General features: G+C 43.4%; 1 protein-coding gene across 1 annotated transcript in view; it reads left to right on the top strand.

Annotated features, from left to right (window-relative positions):
* Positions 1-21,996: 21,996 nt before the first annotated feature.
* The window catches only part of T265_08911 (hypothetical protein), a gene marked incomplete at both ends in the record, with an annotated part of 4,025 nt that continues 2,377 nt past the window's right edge, over positions 21,997-23,644 (top strand). Inside the window, one exon of the mRNA XM_009174842.1 lies at positions 21,997-23,604. Coding sequence (XP_009173106.1) covers positions 21,997-23,604 — 1,608 coding nt within the window. The remainder of the gene's footprint in view (positions 23,605-23,644) is intronic.

Raw genomic sequence — 23,644 nt, forward strand, 5'->3', positions numbered from 1 at the left:
GGATTCAGTTGAATCTTTCATTTACGCAAACCTAATTTATCGAACGAGCGTATTTCATCAGTTGTAATTCGATACTCAAGCAAAAGGATAAACTGACAGAAGATCGGGGACTACGGCTACCTTATTATCCTCAAGATGGGAGGAGGCGGTAGTGAATTGTCGAAGCGTTTTCAACAAACGTATGAAATGTTCCATCAAGGAGGTGACCTTCGAATTTTTCGTAGAGTGGAATATGACTTGAAAATTCTTAAACTGACAAGTCCAGGTTCATGTATGAACTTGTGCGCTAGGCTCTTTCTTTGTCAGTTTTGTTAAGGACATTGGTACAATCCAAACGCTGACTTCTTATTGCGGTCCGGTACTGATCACTGTTTACCTGGTCTATTTTCAAGGTATGGTCACCTCGTCCTTGGTCGCTATCTTTACAGATCCAGATTCCCCCTCTTTCCCGTTCTTTTGCCTCTTCATCGGTGCATTCTTTTTCCACAGTTGTATGGAATTTGAACATCGGCACCGGCGTGTTGTTGTCGATGACTAGAGGTAGCTGACCTGATTTAAACGACTGATAAGCGGTAATTTCGAAAACAGAAAAAATGACCCATAACAAACTGAAAAAATATTCGATGAAGGCAAGAAAAAGCATATGCGAGATGCAGCACCTACGTGATATGCCTCTGAAAGGGTGTCCACAGTTGACAGCCGATGACGCATGAACGACAAGAGAGTTTCCGCCATGTGTAACATCACTTTATGGTCGAAATTGTTCATGATCCATTGATCCCACAAGTAGAACAACACTGGTGGCTTCACGGTTCCAACAAACAACTGGGAACAGATGGGGAGCAGGTTAGGAATAGACAAAGCCAATTTGGATCTTAATTTTCAGCTTTGAACACCGATGGTTAGTTTCTATTGCACAACTATGCCGTTAACTCCCGTGTGATCCATACGTATCTGCATCGTCCCGCGGTGAACATCGTGGACTTCCGTTTCGGCTACTTGGGCTAGGATCCCAATATAGGTCCCTTCAAATTGGCGGCCAGTCTCCACCTTGAAATTTGTGTACATATATTGTCAATGCGAATACATGCTAGATACTTCACAACGCATCAATATATTTTTTTTAAGCATAATACCTTTTGCGTCATGTGTGAGCTGTCTTAAGACCATCTGTGGGAGTAAACAAAAGCTGTGATCGGTTAGTAGCCGGAAGAATTAGAATAAATTTTTTATTCTTAGGCACAGCCAATTTGGGGATAATAGGTTGGAATTTGGTTCTCTGGATCCTGAAAAGCGTAGTTTACACATTCCCGTCTTTTGCATCAACTTCCAAGAGCACAAACAAAACAAACATGAGCAAATCAGACGTCACAATAAGGCTGGATGACTCTGTCTCTGTATCCGTCTTGTTCTCACAGCATGTGGGAGATCCACGCGATTTTTTGTTCACTACGGAACAACCATAGCCAAAATTTGAATAGCGTTTGTTTCAATTCAGCCTTCTAAGCTATGTGCACCTGCATATCACCAGCTTGGAAAAGGCCTGTTAAATCAGACCATATCAGTGGCGTGTTCGTAATTTGAAGGAGTGGTCGATTTTCTGATATATTCGAAACGGTACACCGCCACACAGCTGTTAGTAGGGGAAGAGTAGGCACGTGATAGTCTTTAGATTTATTGTCCTCTTTAGCATTTTTATTGTGCGCCTTGGCTGTCTAGTAGATCGACCGAGGAAGAACAGGTGGACCTTTGTGTACAGTGATTCCATCTCAGAGAGAAGCCCGGTTGGACCTCAAGGATCATTTATCTTCGACAGTTTTTTTTTCGGTTGAGGTAAATGGGCGCTCGGTATTTGCACAATGGAGTTGAATTTTTGAAAGCTATGACGTGTTCCTGTTAGACTACAGGAGACAATCAATTGAGTTCCGAGTACGAATTCAATCTCCTGAGCCCCATCTAGGCATCACAGGGTATCATCGATGCTAGGAAAGTATTCCACCAGACTTTTTTCCGCCAGAAACATGGGTCCTTCAGTGGACAATGAAATTCGGTGAGCTGCAAAAATATGAACGTAGATTTTGCTGGATTTTGGCTTGAGCACACGCGCAACAAAATGCAACATTCTGGCGTAAAAAGCCTTATTCTACTTGCATAGGTTCTGCAGCTAAGAGCATTGTGCGGCTGATGGGCCCCGGGTAATTGAGCACCAAATACTTTGCATTGAAAGCCCACCGCAAAATCCCAAAACTGTATTGTCTGTGTGACAAAGTTTATTCACTTTAGGACTTGAAGAACAGACTGTTACGGAAATTGAAGCCTTCATGTTTCTATTCAAAAGGGCACCTAAAGCAACGGTGTCAACAAAACAGCCGCAGGCTTTCCACCTCCAACAGCTTTCTTCATGCTGGAATGTCCAACTTAGCTCTATAGGCGTAAAATGCGAAATCATCAAGGGGGAATGTGGCTAAATAGAAGGTTTACTGACCTAATATTTACACCACAAGTTCTTGAATGGCACCACACATAAGAAGTTACTCTTCTTTTATTCACTTTAAAGATTTTTTCCACCGTACGCGCCCTAATGACATCCCCTTGATTGACGACGAAACTTCTGAAGGTTAATCAACGAGTTCGGTGAACAGATCAACAACCACCTGATCAACTATACCAATGCAGCCCCGTACGCGCCCTAATGACATCCCCTTGATTGACGACGAAACTTCTGAAGGTTAATCAACAAGTTCGGTGAACAGATCAACAACCACCTGATCAACTATACCAGTCAATGCAGCCCAGCTGGCAATATTCCGGCACACTTTCAATTCATGTTCACCATTTTAACACTTCCGGTCATGTTGGAGTTCGTCAGGGACTGTCCAAGAGTCTTCTCCGAACAAACGGTACTCGTCAAAGGAGCCATCACTCTGCAACCATGTTCTCCACAAATTTCTGAAACTTGCTCAGTCTTATTGCCTTGGGTGGCATGAAGGCCTAAATCTCTCTTGGATGATTACCACGACTGCGCTTTCCAAATCAGACTTTCTGGCCGCGTTCACAAATGGATGATATCAGGAAGGTCAGCTTCCTGAAAGCAACCACTGAATGCCCGGAATCTACGGAGACCCTCAGCTCCGCTAGATGTTGAGCAGACAGACAACACCCCCTCAACATGCAGTGCGTCACAGCTTTGTATCAAACCCAGACAGCGCGAGTCAGCTTTGATCAAGGACAGACAACGCCTCCGCAATATGCAGCACGTCGCTGCCTCGTACCAAGGCCAGACCGCGTGTGTCAGCATTGAACCAAGTTCAGACAATGTCCTTCCAATAAAAAGCTTGAGGCCGTTGTATTTTTCGCCCTCCACGCACTCGCGCTCTCGCAACCACTTTTTTTGGAATATAGCTATTGTGCTCCCTTCCGTGATCCTTTTTTCTCTCCGACACTAGGCCCTGGAGCGGGTCAGCAGCAGACACCACAGGCCGGCGAATCAGCAGATATAACAGATGAACATTCGGTTTGGAAAATGACTAACTAAGCAAGCATTCCTCCGGTCTCTTGGCTACCGGAACGGTAATAACCTGGCTAACAATATAAAGAAGAAAAAATTGTTTCCCTGGAAAGCGAACAAACGATCGTTCTTTTCTACGACAAAAGAAAAACGGGACTCCATATGATTGAATTTGACCACCCCTGAATAATTAACTGTTGGGTTTAAGACTGAACGCGTTAGGCAAAAAAGCACAAATGGTCTTGAAGATACCCCTTACAACTATGTGTGGTCGTATTCTCTTAAGTATATGTAAAATGTCTCAAGCTTTCTACCGTGAAAACACATGATTTAGCAATTGTGAAAAAATAATTAAGGTTATAAGGTTTTTTCAGATAGATGTTGTTGTACTCGACTATAGGGAGAATACTGAATGAGGAAACGGTAAAGTCTAATTGAAACAAGCTAGGACATAAGCACTTAGATTTGATGGAACATAGGGAGAATGGTCATCCGGCAGACACCATTCCGGAGAGCGAGCTGTCTATGACTTCGTTCCTCACCAGTGGCAGTCGAAACGTCTGTCCCCAGAAATGATCAGCTCCGTTTGGAGGTCAAATATCTTTCTTAGATGGTATTATTATATCACCCACCTTATCAAGCCACCCAGCTTAATGTCCAGTAAAGCGGGTGGAGCAACTAAACCGAAGAAAAAAAGAACTCACCTTTCGAAACCATCCTTGAATGATACTGGTCAAACGCTGTTTTGGTGTAGGGTCAACAGTCCTTAAGGCCTGTGGTACGTATTCGGGCTGTTGGCAGAATTTACATACATTGGTCGTGAAAACAGTGACTATACTCTGATTTCAAGCAAACGGTAACAAGACAGTTGTAAAAATGTCATAAAAACTTGGCAAGCTTGCCATCATCAATTGTTCAGCCCAGTTGTCTCTAACTGTCACAAATAAAATGATTCAGTGCAAGACACTGATGAAAGTCTGAACACTGGGCACTCGACATACCTTACTGTGTTTGTCTAATAAAATCCCCGCACTGCAGAAATTTCAATCTCAAACGAGATGGGGAAACAGTTTGGTTGTCACTGAGCACAAACCGCCGGCAATCTCCGTAAAGATCAGGGCCCGGCGTATCAGTTGCTTTCTACATAGAAGTGCACATTACACTGTACAATTTCATTTATTTTTCCTGGAAAGACATAATAGAAATATACAATCGTATGCATGGTCTTTTAGGATGCGAGAAACACCATCGACTGTTTTCAGACATCTATGAGAACTTTAAGTTCGTCGAACTGACAATTCACGTGCTCGGAGACAAGATAGTTTCGAGAACATCAAACATTCTGCGGTGTAATCTTCGAGATGTAGTAAAAAGGCTCAGTTAATATTGTGCGGGTGTTGGAATGCAATGCCTCCTTAGTGTGTACGTCACAAAATCGGCTTCTTGGTTTGCTGTCCAAGCTTCTTGCGCAGGGACTTTATTTTGTCTTTATGCTAATATCAGGAAGGTCAGCTTCCTGAAAGCAACCACTGAATACCCGAAACCTGCCGAGACTCTCCGCTAGATGTTGACCGGACAGAGAACGCCCCGCGATACACAGCAAGTCACAGCCTCGTACCAAAGCCAGACCGTGTGCGTCAGCATTGGACTAAGTTCAGACGGTGTCCTTCCAATAAATAGCTTGAGAGCGTTGTACTTTTCGCACTCGTACGCACTCACGCTCTCGCACTCGCTTGTTCGTAATATAGCTGTTGTGTTCCCTTCTGTGAGCCTTTTTTCCGCGGCACTAGGCACTGGTCGCCGTTTGGAGGTCAAATATCTTTCTTAGATGGTATTATTATATCACCCACCTTATCAAGCCACCCAGCTTAATGTCCAGTAAAGCGGGTGGAGCAACTAAACCGAAGAAAAAAAGAACTCACCTTTCGAAACCATCCTTGAATGATACTGGTCAAACGCTGTTTTGGTGTAGGGTCAACAGTCCTTAAGGCCTGTGGTACGTATTCGGGCTGTTGGCAGAATTTACATACATTGGTCGTGAAAACAGTGACTATACTCTGATTTCAAGCAAACGGTAACAAGACAGTTGTAAAAATGTCATAAAAACTTGGCAAGCTTGCCATCATCAATTGTTCAGCCCAGTTGTCTCTAACTGTCACAAATAAAATGATTCAGTGCAAGACACTGATGAAAGTCTGAACACTGGGCACTCGACATACCTTACTGTGTTTGTCTAATAAAATCCCCGCACTGCAGAAATTTCAATCTCAAACGAGATGGGGAAACAGTTTGGTTGTCACTGAGCACAAACCGCCGGCAATCTCCGTAAAGATCAGGGCCCGGCGTATCAGTTGCTTTCTACATAGAAGTGCACATTACACTGTGCAATGCATTTATTTTTCCTGGAAAGACATAATAGAAATATACAATCGTATGCATGGTCTTTTAGGATGCGAGAAACACCATCGACTGTTTTCAGACATCTATGAGAACTTTAAGTTCGTCGAACTGACAATTCACGTGCTCGGAGACAAGATAGTTTCGAGAACATCAAACATTCTGCGGTGTAATCTTCGAGATGTAGTAAAAAGGCTCAGTTAATATTGTGCGGGTGTTGGAATGCAATGCCTCCTTAGTGTGTACGTCACAAAATCGGCTTCTTGGTTTGCTGTCCAAGCTTCTTGCGCAGGGACTTTATTTTGTCTTTATGCTAATATCAGGAAGGTCAGCTTCCTGAAAGCAACCACTGAATACCCGAAACCTGCCGAGACTCTCCGCTAGATGTTGACCGGACAGAGAACGCCCCGCGATACACAGCAAGTCACAGCCTCGTACCAAAGCCAGACCGTGTGCGTCAGCATTGGACTAAGTTCAGACGGTGTCCTTCCAATAAATAGCTTGAGAGCGTTGTACTTTTCGCACTCGTACGCACTCACGCTCTCGCACTCGCTTGTTCGTAATATAGCTGTTGTGTTCCCTTCTGTGAGTCTTTTTTCTGCGGCACCAGGCACTGGTCGGCAGCAGATAACTCAGATTGGCGAATCAGCAGATATAATAGTTTAAATGCTACTGAATCGGTTCAACTGGGATAGTATCTTTCCGTCAATAAAAGGTTATGGAGGATATCAAACGTGTCCCATAAATTTTTACTTCCTTTTTTTTATTACCCCATACGCGTTCCTGCAATAGGCCGTCATACCGAAAGTATGTGGCGATCCACTATTCTTGTGGCCCACCTACCTTGATACCAAGCGCATTTCTGGGTAGACCCTCCAACTTCCGTGTTTCCCTGCGCTCCCATACATTCCGGTTACCCGATGGGCTTCAATCAGAATAGTACACGAAATTCAGCACCCTTCTGTCAACATGGCTCAATCAGTTGGACCGTAGGTCTCATCACAAAGTTGATTTCAGTCATGAATTTTCGTTTACACAAAACTGGCCATTCATTTCAAATTTGTTCATTTATCGACAGGCCATTGAAATGTTTTGTTAGTAGTGAGATGATCTCAGAAATTCAAAATCCGGTTTCATCCTGCCAGGCGAATTCATTTTATATGAGAAAACGGAGGAGAAGTGTAGAGATGGTTTGTGGTGGCGGGGATTGATTTGCAATTGAAGATGGAGCAGACTAAACCGAATCTCTCATTTTTGCTGGTTCGTTTTTATATACACCTAAATATATTCAAACCCACAACACTCCGTTTACACTACGGGTAGCTAGCCGGTATACTGATAAATTCGCACTTTAACGGAGCGTAGCGCTACTCATCTTTCAGCCAAGCATTTCGTAACACGTTCTGCTGTCACCTATTTTCTTTAGTTCATGGAAATCGAGTCACACCCGAAAACGATGATCAATCGCCTAGTTTAGACGAGAACTTGACCTTATTTGTAAAGTGATTTCCGCACAAGGTTTACGCTAAATACAAAACTTACTGTAAAATTTTCAATACGCTTAATGTCTAACAATCATCCTCTTGGCAATGCAACCGTATCCAGTAGAACCTAGAATAAAAATCCGGTTCACCATTCCGCACTGTTGTTTTTCTCCAATAATCAAATGCGGAAGCCTACAGAAGCAGCAGACCTCACTTTGCAGGTAAAAAGACGCCGCTATCCTACCACTGTCCCTATAACTTCCACCTAGTTTTGCCAAGTTCAGTACTTGATATCGATCGCCAAATGGCTACCACCGGGTTGACGTTGAAATAAGGCATTTATAAGAGTGAAACTTCCGTGGTATGGATACCATCAATTTTGCCGCTTCATCAAAAATAAATCAGTAAGACAACATTAAATTAAGACACATAGTCTTATAAACTCTGTGAAATGCACATGCCTGCAACCACTAACAAGAACCATACTTAATGGTCTTCGGTGTGATTTCAACGTGCGAAAATTCATTGACCAATCTAGAAGTGATAGCCATCTGTACGTCAACAGAGCATACGGACAACGTCACCAGAATGTTCATCGGTTTCATAGCCGTCGGGCTTGAGGATCGTGAACAAAAACTAAAAATTCACTATGGGAAATCTGTTGCTATTGTCTGTCTCCATGAGAGGCGAAAGGGATGGAAACGTATGATTTTGGATTACCACTTTCTGGTGAGACGCGATTATTTCAAATATCGGGATGTTGGTTAACATGATTTAGCCTGTGTGACAAACTGAAGGGTTACATATCTTTTGGGGGATGAGCACAACTATCCAAGTTGTTACTTTGTAAAATCAAGTTCTTTTCGGGGAAAAACTGTAACCTGCGGCTTTAAGAAGAAGAAAACAGAAGTCATGTAAATTACCCTGCTCAACGCTGCTGCGCATAACGTTCAATGTGGATCCCAGGTCGATGAACCTAAATACTAACTTGCTGTGTTAGTTATCAATTGGTTTAGTAATAGAATAGGAGCTTTTGAATTCTATCAACGACCGTTCGATGATAATGCAAGTTTATCCGACAGAATGTAAGCAAGTTTACTACTTTCCTCTGGGAATACAGGTGAAAGGAAGAAGGCCATTCGCTGCGGAGTTATTTATTAGGAAACGCCAACTGACCGGGTACAGACCATTGGACTGGGAAGCAAACTCTAATTTGCACCTTATATACAAACACTGGACATTTATCTTCTGAATGCGTCTTATTGAACTTTTCTGGAGATTCATTGACTCCAATCATCCTCCGCTCACATCCAAGCAAATGTTACAAAGCGACTCCACAAATTCCGCAACAGATCTCCCCTTTTCAAGAGGCGCAAAGCGAAATCCCACGAACAACACATACTACTCGCGTGCCTCCCCATCAGTAGTATCCCCGTTACACATGTAGATGGTTGCTTATCGCTGTATTCTAGTTTTCATGGTACTTGTTATTTCAGGGCAGGGTGTACTTGTGAGCGGGTTTTTTTAAGCCGTAGTTCGTTGATGCTTCCTAATCCTAAAGGTCGATGAAGACTGTACACTACTTTCACGGCAACTTTACTCATAAGGTTGAGTTCCATGAAACAGTTCGGTTAACTGATAGCTTGAAATAGCACTGATGGCAAAATAGCCTATGGAAAACAAACCTTTTCCGATTTCCCCCGTTTTTTGTTTGACTGTTTATCCAAATTGCTCAGGCGATCAGCTATTGAGTCGAAGCACGCAGGAGTGCTTATGAACCGATCGAAGAGGTATTCTCCCAAAAGTGTTGCCGAGGCGACGCCGAATTGTGTTTGCGTTGCACGTATCAGCAGATGCAAATACATTGCCAAGGTGTATACGCGAACAGCTGGAAAAAAGAGAGAAGTGAACCAGTTGTTATTTATGCAAGGCAACAGCCGCGGCAACAAACAGTGGATGGCACCGGTAGATTACTTACACAGGGTTGGTGAGGTTGATTCCACGGTAAGCATGAGTTTGTGGCAAAAGGCCAGTTCTCTACCGTTTTGATTGAAATATCCTTGCTTTAACTTAAGAGAAGATACTGCATATGTCTCACAGATGATCCGTGACCTAGCAGTTAGACCATTAACTTCTCTCTCGTGACAACAGTTTGGAAATTCATTCCTGCTGTTCTTCATGGTTTGTTCTGTGAACCAGTCACCGTAACTGCGTATAATCAGTTAATCGACATATCAGCCCGGTAAACAGAAAGCTCTGTAGCTAACGTGAAAAGTGGAAGGATGCTGATCAGTCACTTGTAACCGAAGGCTTAACTACTCACCAAGAGATTACAGAATAAAACTCTATACAGTATAATGTATAACGTAATTAGGTATAAATATTCGAAATAATGCCACGGATCATACGGGAATACCCATCACGCTAATTAGATAACTCACCGTCATCTACCTTTTTCGTCATTTGATCTTGGGAAGAATGCTGGTCCGTTTCCTTGCTATACGGTTCCACATTGTCGTACGTGAGTTGAAGTGCAACTGCCCAGTAGGTATAGGCTGGCTCGTAAATCCTGGTGGCAGTGTAAAGTACATTCAGCACCTGGGTTGTTTCCTGATATAACTTGGAAAAACCAACGCAGATAGCCTTCGAGTCTAATTCTTTGAAGATCTTGTGGATAGAATAGAGCGGATGCGTACGTCAGTATAGATAAAAAAACTAGGCTATAAATGTTACGTTTGGACCATGTTCCCTGCTCTATAAACTATGGGAAACAAACTGACTGTCTCCATGCTGTAAATTGCTGCTAGTAGAAGCTCAGTGAAGTGAAGTTTCTCGAACAGACATTGAGGTTTGGATGTAACACACTACTCAGAAATTTGTTGAGAACTATTCGGCAGTCCAAGGCAGGCTACGTCCTTCTTGGGGCTCATTAGGTAGGCGCAGTCCCCGAGTTTTCGTCAACCTTTAGTTCTACTTGAACCCGAATTGGACAGATTCCGACAAATACTCTGAGTTGCATGGAAATTTAGTTTTGACATGAGGCTCAAGTTAATCCGGCCGAATCTCTTGCTTGTGAAGTGGACCATCATAAACGAGAGATTCATCCGGGTTGGGTTGAGTCTCCAGTCAAAACCAAATCCATTTGCAAGTGAGAGACATCGGTTTTGTTTGAGTCAAGATTTTTGGGAACCCGACCCATCGAACGACGACCCAGTAACTGTCCTGGTTGTGACGATCGACTGACCCACCAGTCAGGTAGCGCGGCACACGCTTGAGACCCACTGCGCAGAATTTTGGTTGCAATTTTGGGGTTTTGCGGGACAGGTATTTTTGTTCATAGCCACACCACTCTCGTTTGAACGGCCGCGTTCCTGTCCTGGCGTAATTATTCTGGTGAATCCACACCAAAGGGAACCACTGGACTCGACTTTCGCTCTTATTAGAGCTCATCAGCAGTGCATATCCAATGGCGTGACGGGATTTGAACCCCGGACATCTGACATGCGAGGCGAGCGTGTAACCACTACCCCACCAACGCACGTTGGACGCATCTGAATTATCACGTCTGAACGGGCGAACGTGTTCGAGCTTGAGCGATGTGACTGTCGTGCCCGACTCATCGAACGACGACCCAGTAACTGTCCTGGTTGTGACGATTGATTTTTGGAAGCCATAGTAACGGACCTTATGGCCAAAATGACGACCGTGTAATAGCACACTGAAATACTGTTGTCTGCTATTCGAAAAATGATACTGGAAACAGGGCAACATGCCTTCAAGCTCAAATTTACTCTTACGCGTTGGTAATTTATTACTGCAGCGCAAATGGCTGATCCTGTGCTTAACTGAAGCCTGTTTTTCTTGCCGCTGCTATTGTACCCGAGTGCGTACAGAAAGTTCAGCCAATTATTAACCCTGCAGCAGTGGTCACCAAGGAAGGCATTATTGACCTTTGTGGGCGTTTTATCAATAGTGATGGGACGGTAGTACTGAAAAGGAAAGTTGGGGACGATTTTTTTCAGGCAAAAGGTGGATTTTTCAAGGAATACTGCAATTTCGTCAACTTACTTCCCCAGCAGTCCAGGTGAGTGACATTCATAGATTACAGACGGTAAGGTGACAAATGGGACGGTAGTACTGAAAAGGAAAGTTGTGGACGATTTTTTTCAGGCAAAAGGTAGATTTTTCAGGGAATACTGCAATTTTGTCAACTTACTTCCTCAGCAGTCCCGGTGAGTAACATTCATACATTACAGACGGTAAGGTGACAGGAACTTCACAGAGTCAACTGAGTTACTGATAACTTAACTCGATCCCTACGATGTGCTCCTATTCTAGCTGAAACGCGATCGCCACCAATAATACTCTTAGCGTGATGACCACGTTCATTCTTACAGCTGAGTGCATTATCTCTAGTTGTTGGGGGGTCACTAGTAGCTAGTGCGCGAAGACTGAGTTGTGATGGAATATGACACAATAGAATGAACACACTGCAAATCACTCAGGCTTTCTCCGGAGAGTAGGAGTACAACCGGTACATATGAACTGCACTCATGCTGTGGTAACATGAGATATCCTGTGTACGGTACTGACCTTTAATGGTGCTGAGTTATATGCAGTCTCATTTTTAGCTTCGTTATGTGGTCAGCTGGCTCCAAACGGCTCACTGCCCCACTACCAGTCGCCCTGGACGTCTTTGCAATGTTACCTTCACTGACGCCTCGAGTGTATAGTTTGCAGTACCCGAACAAATACTGTACAGGATAACTGGCGAGTTTGGTTAAATCAAAACCATATATTTTTGCTTTCAATACACATTCACCAACTAACGAGACATGGGCACAAATTTTTAAGACTAAAAAATTTACTTCCATTGAAGCCGCGAAACTCCAGCCTTACGAATCTCCACCCTGTGTGCAACTAATCCATCAGCAAGCTCCACAAATTTTAGATTTTGATGGGACAACCGCAGACACAACCGCGCCACAACCTGTACCGGCAATTTGTTTATCTCTGTACTCCCCTCCGTTCCTAAGCTTTTGTGTTAATAAACACTAACCAATCTCATTTTGAGAGTAAGTGCATAAAATGACTGTAACTACTGAAGGATACATCGCGGGAACTGCGGTCGCCTGCTACACTCTGCTTTTCTACTCGAGGTTTTCTGGGGTGTGAAAAAGACAAGGTTCGGATTAATTCATCGGCTCTTCACTCAAATACGAGCACCCGCATTTTTGCATATTGTCACAAGATCTGTTCAAAATGATTGTTCAGAATGATTCAAAATTTCAAAATATGGAAAGTTTTTAACCGTTGCAGGCTAAGAATCTGCTCTGCATTGTTGCCGAAAAAAGACAGTGGCGACGACCTCCACAACTGAGTGTCTCAATTAAAACAATAGTTTTCAAGGTCATCAGTCATAAATGTCAACTTTCACGGAGCCGCGTAGAAAGCCCTCTCATCCGTCTATAGAAGATAACCTTCTTAAAGCAAACAAAAGTGTGAAGAATCTCATGCTCACCCTTGTAGCGTTTGACTGAATCAGCTGATCCATGGGCGAATGCAAAGGAGTGTGTATCCCCAGTTCAGCCATACCACGAGCCACAGATTGCCCGAATACCTCACGGAGCACTCGTTCATGCATGCTGCAGAGCAATGAGGGACAGGCAAAACCAAAACTTGTGAAATGAAACTCGTAAGTCCTACGGATTATTCAGCATTTCGGCATTTGACCGAAAATGAATTCAAGTGCTTTAGAAAAACGGTTGAATGTCCTGAAAATTGCGGTTTGTGGCGAAATCTCCGATAAGTTAAAACATGAAGTGCCAAAAACTTCACTTCCATTTTTTTCAATGCAAGCTCGTCTGTTTCCCGGACAGTTGAGGAATCAGTGGAGATATGAACCACATTTCCATATTAAAAGAAACCTAAAAAGTACTGACATCAGGAGTAACTTAACTTCCCCTTGAAGTCTTCTTAGATCAAGCTGAGACACGTTTCACAAAAGTACGAGCATATCTGTTCAAGTAAATTTTTGGTAATGCAGATGGAAGTATCATATTAAGTCAGCTTCAGCCATCTAGAACATGTTGGGCAACCTTTCTAGGAATGTAAACTGTAACTCTAATGAACCGGCAATGCAAGGCAATCTAATTTTTCTTCCACTGCGGGTTTTGAATGTATTGGGCTCTTTGATGGATGGACCGTTCATTCTCTGGGGGAGGGGGGGTGAAATGGTTGGTTATGATATCCGTGACTGCTTGCTGGCTGCCGGTTAGTCTATTTCCTTCCCAGATTCTCTGTAAGGTCTTTCGCTGTTCTGACACACAGGTTGGCCGGACATAAGTGATTTTTTTTAAGAAAGGGACACCGAGATGGAGGTCCTCTGACAGAGGCTTAACAGTAAGCCATACAGCATAAATTGTGAAATAAGTCATGTCCAAAAACTATTGCGATTTACAAGAATGCTTGGCCTGAACAAATCACTCAGTGTTTACTAATGACTTATCTCCGGATATACACAAATGGATGGTTTTATATTGTTCCCTTGCTGACGCTGTTGTTTCCAAGTAAACTGTTTGAGTGACCTGAACATCACTTCTGGAGTTTCCTGCTTCTTCGAATCTGATTTTTTAGAAACCCTCAAGGAATTAATCTTTCATATTCGTATTCATCCTTGCGCACGTCGTCGATATTATCTGGTGACCGTGACACCTGTTTGCCAGATCACCCGAAACCCACCTCTATAGCAGCTCATATTTGGAAGTCACCTTCAACCGTAGAATTCAATGATTTCAAGGTCACATCATTGATACTGTGCAACACAAGATTCTCTCAGCTCCTGAGCAGACCATGGATGTAAGATGACGGAAAACAGTTGTACCTGGTGAAAGCTTGATTACGTTTACTAAGGCTTAAAGTATCTGATTACTGGTGTTTTTTTTGTGTCATAACAACAATTGGATGATTGAAGCATGGCCGCAATGAAATAGTAACGAAAGAGATTCTTTGAGTGGTATAAAAAATTTCTCACAAAGCTATGGACGCCTGACTATCGTCTACCGAATCAGGCCATGTTTAATTTCCACAACAGCAGCCACACAACAGTACGAATTAAAAACAGCTACCTTCTGGTTGAGGGTCCCAGTAATTCTCCCTGCAACAGACTCACTCAACCGATATCGGCGGGAACATGTTGTGTGTTGGGCTTAGCTTAAGTGAGGCTTCCAAATGATGCTCGATCAATCCCGAGGATGGCATCCTGCTGGATATAACGCGCATCCGTGTTGACCACGGTGCAAGCTCTATTTTTTTGGTCATTTATACCAAAGCTTTCTTTTTATTGGATTCAGGCGCCATTACTCACTATTGTACCCAACTAATAACAGAATTAGTATATCCTACATAGGTACTCAGCGATAACCGATTATTTCAACACTAATTATCTCCGAACTATTGAGTCAAACGAATCGTACCATACAGGAGAGCTCAAGTCACCATAACGTGAGATTAACACGAACGCCTGTCGACTTGTGTCAGTAGGATTCTGCATTTGATTTTGGATCTTTTTAGCTCATTCAATCAGGTTCCGAGTAACTTGGTGTGGTGGACGTCTCCTCAAAGCTAACTGATTTGAGAACTAACCTCTACTGATCAGGCGCGTGCTGTTTTCTCATTGAATGTGGCGTTTGTGTCTTTTTTGGTAGTAAATCACATCCTGAGGAGAGAAAGTCGTAAACTTTCTAGAGTCTTCTCCAGGGGTATGAAATCATACGGGAAACAGGAAACAGGCTTCTGTTCTGGATTCTTCTGAAGAGTAGCCCACCCCTGTATATGTCACTGTTGAAAAAGATTCGACAATGCTGAGAACTTTCTTCACATCTAAGCACCCAATGTCCACGTGCTGAAGCTCAGTGTAGACGCCACTTTATAACCCACAAGAAACGTAAAGGGGCAAGATGGCTCGGTGGTTAGAGCGCGAATCCAGTGACAAAAAGGTCCATGGTTCGAACCCGACCTTTGCATCTCGACTTTCCCTGCCTAAGTTTGTGAAACCTGGCAGTAACTCAGGACCCATGCTTCCTTCGGTTGGTATGGCAACTAGGCACCGAAAGGATGTTACAGCTGAACGATAGAAGAAAGGGAGAAAACAGCACCGCTCTTATCCTTGGCGATGAAGCCAAATTCAAGTTACCGAACTTACGCAGAGGTCACCAACAACCGCAATCAAAGAGGGTACATTTATTGGGACTAAATCACACGCATATACTCATCTGTGTGTAACGGCAGTGGCACCATTAAAATGATAACCAAACTGGTGCATAAATGGATGCATTCCACGAACGAGCGTTCGGGTAGTTACCAAGGCTGCTGCACTAACCGCACAAAACCTTTACTGTATTCAAATGTCTGGATGTTTGAGGGGACCTTATGTGGTGTCTTGCACTTGGTGACCCAAAAGTTCAATGGTTCGTCTCATGTGCCAAGTGACCAAATCTGTTACCATAAGTTCCGTTCTTCTCTATTCTTGATTCTGACAGAACAATTCCAAACGTTTGTATCTACTTTTCCTCGCGTCCTTATTTTGCTAATTAGCCTTAGGATTGTGCTTACTTGTTTATTAGTATTTTGACAATAACTGCACTTTTTTGAAATAAACGCTTAAGACTTTTTCTAAAATCGGAGTCCGAAGCTAGTTCTGGCCAAATTGTCAGCTCGATTCTACCGTAAAATATGTACATGAGTGACATTCGTTTATGAAACGAAATAAGCGTGATAATATTGATTGCTAATAGTTAGTAGAAATGTGGAGGCAGATTTAAAAGTTTCGTAAAATTTAGCTTTTATGAGGCATTTCAATGAGTTTGTTGAGTTACAGGATACGCACTCGAATTGGCTGTATGATTAAATGAAGTCTTGAAGTCTTGTCGGAATCATCCCTAACTAGGCAGCAGAAACCATAGTTCTATTATGGTGTGACCAAAATTACTTGGAAGCCTTGAAGACCAAACTGCTGCCTTAAATGCCTCGCGTTTCACATCCACATACATCTGAGTTTGAGTCTCTCAGCTATGTACTTGGAAACGGTTGCACTTCTAAACCACTCCGTTTTCCAGACCGCCAATCACATATCAAACAGTGGAAAAGACTATTTACAACGTAACGACATGATTCTTTTGACTCCGGTGAACGACATATCCCATTTCGGCCGTTTTTTTATCGTTTTCCTTCCAATGGCAACTTGAAGGTCAACAGCACAAATGAGTTGGGTTGTTAGGCCTGCTGTCCACACAGTCTTAGCAGTATAGGATCAGACCTAATGATGTTGAAAACCGGGATGACTTGTCAGCTTTAGAGTCATCTTAAAAAGACTTACGGTGAATTGGATAAAAACGTTAGCTAACTATTCAAAGCGAAAAAAGCACACGTATTGTGTTGGAAAAGCGATTCCACGTTGATCGTTCTGGCCTGGCTATCAAAAAGTTTCCTCTATCGGAAATGCCTGTGGTAGAATGTATATGGCTCATTCTATTCAACGACTACATCATAAATGGGACCTCACTGCAGAACAATGATAAGAAACGGCGGTTGAATTGGCCTACACAAACTAGTTGTAGTTCACATACCCCGAGGTTAGGACTATACTCTTTTAAGGTAGACACTCGAACTTGTGTCCACTTATCAACCAAGTATGTGTCAACTTCGATTCATCTGTCCTGGGTTCAGCTTAGATATGTCTGGTATGTTAGCCTGTTCACAACTTTGCTTGTTCTTTCAAATTATAAGGCACTCTATCACCATCATGGTGGATTTATTCACCATGTCAGTAGTAACAAGTAACGTTCACGAGTATTCAAGCTCTGTCGGACATCTAAAATAACCAGGAATTGTATAATTACTCTCGATGCCAGATTTTTATCATGCTACAAACAACTTTTAGGTAGCTCGGGAAGAGGAATATGTCACAAGTCACCCTCTGAGTGGTCCTCACTCGAGGAATCGGTCCACACGTGACCACGTGAAGTGACTTCCGTGACTGAAGGCCATATGGCGTTCTATCCCATTTAAAATTTGAGTTGACCAAACTGTTGATCAGCCGTACGGCGTAGTATCCATTAGATCGTGGACGCTTGACATTCTGGTTTTCATATTCAGAAGTGAAAGACCAGCTGGTTGTTGAACATTTTGTGACCCTTGTGAGCACCATGTTCACCGAAGATTCAAATCGGAAAATAATGAGTTGTTTTTAGAAATGCAACGGCACAGCAGAGAAGTATTCCAAATGATGCGAATGCCAATTTTGTTGTATCGTTCACAAAAAGGCATGGTACGTCCCGTTGGTCAACAAACCAAATAGCTGCAAATTTCCGGAGACTACTTGGCTCTCGTGAAATTATTTCTTTCTGGGCGATGTTTCATACATGGAATATCCCTGGAAGAAGGGACAAACAGACTCAACAGTTGCATCTGGGCTTCACACAAAGTGGTACAACTAAAATAGTGGGACAACGCGATGTTTTCACAGGCAAGTATCAGGTTAATAAAAGTGTTGCACTAGCGCACTATAGTTTGGTTAGTCAGTATGTCGGTGCTTGCTTTTGTGTTCCAAGCCCAGAGGTGTTTTTCTCTTTTCTCATAGTTTTCATCGCTCTTCTGAGTATCTTTGATACCGATTTAAAAAAAAACTCCCGTTGTAGATGTACACAAGCTCTCCTCACATGGTAAAATCACCATCCAGCCGGGCTACTAGGTTTTATCAGTCAAATGATAAATTTTTGTCTAGTTTCCCAGAAAGTTCATCCGGAGGTTTTACCGTACAAAAACTAATAAACAGTTTTCACAACACCGTCTGATATGACAACCAGGACCGATAACCATTCACAATGAAAGAGCAATACAGTATGATAAGCTATCTCTAAGACCATCCGCTGGCAACAGCACTTCGGTTTTTAATTTGTCACAGTGGGGAGTGAATTCTAAGTGAGGAAACTGCTAGGAAGATCAGGTCCCAGAGTTCCCTAAACCTAATTTTACTCTCAAACCCCACCAAAATTACAGTGAGGAAACTGTCAAGCATTCGGGCCACAAGAGCCAACTTCCGATCGAACTCTCAGGCAGTCAATCTATTCAGCAGCGTCCGATGAGTGGTTAGGCACTTCACAGGAGTACGGTTGACGATGATAGGTGTTCACCAAGTGCCGACCAGACAGGCTGGATTGATGTTAAAAGTGCCCTTTAAATACCGCACTCGCTTTTTCGCAATAAAGCTGTTGTGTTCCTTGTTGCCAAGTCTGTTTCTGGCACCAAGGCTCTGGTGCGGGGGCGGCAGTTAGGTACAACAAAGGTTAACACCCCAGCGTACACAGTCAGTAAGCAGTGAAATACCTTATTCCAAGGGGATGAATGCATTATGAGCTTCCCAATCGGTTCTTCTTGAAAAGTGTACATTTTACATGTTGACGTGGTTGTCGTCTTTTTGTGGAGATTTCGTCCTGTAAGTGCTGAAAAGCCGAGAAACACTACACAGCTGTTTCATCCTTATTGGAAATCATCAGCAGTGGCCATCTCACAAAACTCCGGAGTCTCGAACCCGCGACCTCCTGGCTAGTAGTTTGAACACTTAACCGTTCGGCCACGGGCGGCTCAGTGGAGGAATAAACTTCACCCGATGATTGAAACTTCCTCTGAGAAGTCGTTACTCGAGGAGCCTGTCAACACTTGTGACCGCGTGATGTGGATTCCGTGACTGAAGGATGAGCGGTGCTATATCCTGTCTAAGTGCGAGTTAATCACAATGATGATCAGCCGCCCGTGGCCTAACGGTTAAGTGTTCAAACTACTAGCCAGGAGGTCGCGGGTTCGAGACTCCGGAGTTTTGTGAGATGCGCACTGCTGATGATTTCCAATAAGGATGAAACAGCTGTGTAGTGTTTCTCGGCTTTTCAGCACTTACAGGACGAAATCTCCACAAAAAGACGACAACCACGTCAACATGTAAAATGTACACTTTTCAAGAAGAACCGATTGGGAAGCTCATAATGCATTCATCCCCTTGGAATAAGGTATTTCACTGCTTACTGACTGTGTACGCTGGGGTGTTAACCTTTGTTGTACCTAACTGCCGCCCCCGCACCAGAGCCTTGGTGCCAGAAAAAGACTTGGCAACAAGGAACACAGCAGCTTTATTGCGAAAAAGCGAGTGCGGTATTTAAAGGGCACTTTTAACATCAATCCAGCCTGTCTGGTCGGCACTTGGTGAACACCTATCATCGTCAACCGTACTCCTGTGAAGTGCCTAACCACTCATCGGACGCTGCTGAATAGATTGACTGCCTGAGAGTTCGATCGGAAGTTGGCTCTTGTGGCCCGAATGCTTGACAGTTTCCTCACTGTAATTTTGGTGGGGTTTGAGAGTAAAATTAGGTTTAGGGAACTCTGGGACCTGATCTTCCTAGCAGTTTCCTCACTTAGAATTCACTCCCCACTGTGACAAATTAAAAACCGAAGTGCTGTTGCCAGCGGATGGTCTTAGAGATAGCTTATCATACTGTATTGCTCTTTCATTGTGAATGGTTATCGGTCCTGGTTGTCATATCAGACGGTGTTGTGAAAACTGTTTATTAGTTTTTGTACGGTAAAACCTCCGGATGAACTTTCTGGGAAACTAGACAAAAATTTATCATTTGACTGATAAAACCTAGTAGCCCGGCTGGATGGTGATTTTACCATGTGAGGAGAGCTTGTGTACATCTACAACGGGAGTTTTTTTTTAAATCGGTATCAAAGATACTCAGAAGAGCGATGAAAACTATGAGAAAAGAGAAAAACACCTCTGGGCTTGGAACACAAAAGCAAGCACCGACATACTGATTAACCAAACTATAGTGCGCTAGTGCAACACTTTTATTAACCTGATACTTGCCTGTGAAAACATCGCGTTGTCCCACTATTTTAGTTGTACCACTTTGTGTGAAGCCCAGATGCAACTGTTGAGTGTGTTTGTCCCTTCTTCCAGGGATATTCCATGTATGAAACATCGCCCAGAAAGAAATAATTTCAAGGTTATTCATTTTACTTGTAGTTGAACTCCTGTTCTTCGAAAGAAACCTCCGACAGAAGAACGCTTTGAAGGCATTAAAATTTTACGAAATAAATGTTTTGTGGTAGTAACAATCCTTGACGGCGAAATCCCCGAGCAATCGAGAGGTTAGCACTCTTAACCCATGAAGTAATATTCGGAGCTTTGTCTTCTGTCTTGATCTCATTATGCCCACTGCATGAAGTTTGATTGACTGACTTGTATTCAATAAATCACGATTACTCAGTGGAGGGCAATGCATAAAATTCGTCCGAGCTGCCACTGTTGCTTCACGGAACAATCTGTCTCTAAGCTAAACAACCAAGGTCGAGCGTTCATGTGGATTAGAATTGAATTGCATGCGCTGCAAGCCACTGTCAGACACGACTTTTAATGCGACACAAGAAAGATGTAGACAAATTGTAAAAAAAGACTTCAGTTGTCAAGCAGGGGATGGTTCTAAGAGGGAAAGTCCCCACTCCGGAGCCTGTGGAGATCAAGATTCGAAGAAAAGTTTGAGTGATTTTAGACAATAGTGTTTCGGTGTAATACTGGCAAATGGCCATCGTAACATTTCCAGTTTCATATGTTTAACATCTGGTGCTTGCGGATTCGTTTCGTCACTAACCGTCAACAAATAACATGGATACTTTCAGATGGTGTCGCCTAGAATGATGAGTAACCTGTAAATCGCCATGTGACCAACTCTGCTTGAACATAACACATTCCCTGCTCATTTCAAAACTTGCTGGTTCAAACAGACACTGTTTTCAGTCATGAGGCAGTTCGCCGTGTCAAAACTTTGTCCTAACGAGGATCTCTGCACACGATTTCAACGGTATTCATCAATGCTGTCTTAGCCTAACACTCAATGTGGTGGCGTTTATTCAAACTGCGATCTTCTGTAGTGCACGATCGACGCAATTCGCTGGATGGAACGGGTTGCTTTTCGGTAAGTTACATTCGATTACATAAATGTCCCTGGTACGGATAAACGTCAAATCGACGTCCTTGTCCTTTCACAGTCCTCTAAGTGCATCTCTACAGAACCATTGTGTTTCCCTCCTATCACTTCCGCACACGTGGTCGTCATTATCTAATTCCGTATTGTGTCCATCGTGATCCTATCATCAAGCACCGATACCACCACATGTTGCTCTGTTTCGGTGCCTCGTTCTCCTCAAAACCGATGGTTAGAGTTTTCTCTTGGACCCTTTACCCTTTGGCATGGTGTTCAGCCAATCGGCGTGCACAAAAACAGAATCCTGATGATGCACACAAGCTTTGCTTTCATGTGTGATGTATGCTAATTAGCACCATTGTTGTTCTTTGCATACCAGTTACCAGACACGAGGATTGTCATGCCACTCTCCGTATTGTCAGTCCCTTGTTCAGTGGTGGCGTTGATCGCCACTATCCTGCTAATGAATCACTTCCTTTCCGACATCTGCTGTGTCAAACTGTTATTCCGTCATCTCTGAGTAGAGCCTCTGGCCGTACAACACTTGGAAAGTCACTATCCAGACATTATGAACTTTATTTGTGCGAATTCGTTGTTTTTGCTCTTATGCGCATCTTTAATGAGTGCTGTTATTTACCGTGGACAAAGCTCTGTGCCCAGCATTGTAAAAAAGGCAGAGCGCTACAAACGTAACAACCTGGATTCAAACCTGGAACCGATTTCGGAAGCTTCCGGTGAGCGGAATGAATTAGATCAAGTCTTATCTCTCCCCGATGCAATGAACCTGCCTTCATTGGCACCGATGGAGCTAGAGATGGACGCCAAAATAAAGCTTTTTGGACAGGAAGATACTATTCACAATGGTGAACTCAATCCATCAGACCGAGAATTGTCTACCCCAACTGAACATGGATCAACAGAAGTGAACAAAGGACAAGATGATTTCCATGCTTCGGTTCCTGGGGAGCGCGAGACCGGTGATTTGCATGACACAAACTCAGCAGACAAGCACACATCTGAGGTTATCATTACCGAGTTAACTGAGCTTCAGAGTAAGGATGAGACAACCATTGGTTTTACTGCTTCGACAGCTGATGAATTTAGTACTGAAGACGTGGTTGCTCTAGCGAATGACTTAACGACTACATCTGATGTGCCAATAACGTCAGTATCTTCAATCTCTCCGCCACTAGATACTGTCAGTAATCAGGATGATTTGAGTGTGCCCAGAGAACCTGAATCCCTCACATCCAGTCTAGCTTCAACTGTCGAAATTAGAAACGATGAATCCCCTGAAATCGCGGTTTCTGTTGATGAGCTGACAGTGACAAAACCTCCGGAGTCTGGAAGCAACAGCTTTTCTGATGGTGGTAGCATCGAAAGTGAACTGAATACGCTCCCAGCTGATGATCTGGTCCAAACAGCGGGAGTGATTACAGAAACAGTTTCTGAAAATTTAGATACAGATCAGTCCACCACAACTGAATCTCAAACGGTTCCTGATTACATCATAACCAATGCTGGCTTGCAAGTGACTGAAGCTGCCACATCTGTGGATTCTGTGCGTTCTTCCGAGAACATAGACACTGACGTTGACAACAGCGTGGAAAACGAAGTGATGCTGACCACAATTGGGGAGGAATTCGCTACAGAAGGGAGTTCAGTTGGCCACTCAGAAAATTTAGCTTCAACTGAATCTGCCATAACCGAAACCGAGGAAGTTCTTGAGCACATTACAACTGGTGAGATTTTGTCCGTGACTCAAACCGATATCCCTGAGGTATTCACCTACTCTTCCGAAACGACAAGTTCTGCTGGTGATGACGGTGTCATAACTGAGTGTCTCAAGTCTACAAGTGACTACATGGATCCAACTGTAGAATCGACCTCTAACACACAGTCCAAAGGCTTAGATACCAGCCCCACAGAGTACTCCACAAGTATAGAACCAAATCCGTTGACATTACCGACAGAAGACTCGGCCAAAGTAGATGACGTCATCGCGTCCGAAGTCTGCAAACCTATGGACGAGGTAGCATCCAAAGAAGACTCTTTCCGCGTTCCCTGTGATTTGTCCACAATGGAGGGTATACAGACCAGTACATCCATACCGGAGGACACGAGTGAGATAAGTGACCTCTCGAGTCCTGGATTGGCAATGGAGCCCACCGAGGTTGTAACCGTTGTGCACACTACTGATGATGAATGGAACGGTC

Source organism: Opisthorchis viverrini, assembly GCF_000715545.1.
Source record: "Opisthorchis viverrini unplaced genomic scaffold opera_v5_247, whole genome shotgun sequence".
NCBI classification, from domain to species: domain Eukaryota; kingdom Metazoa; phylum Platyhelminthes; class Trematoda; order Opisthorchiida; family Opisthorchiidae; genus Opisthorchis; species Opisthorchis viverrini.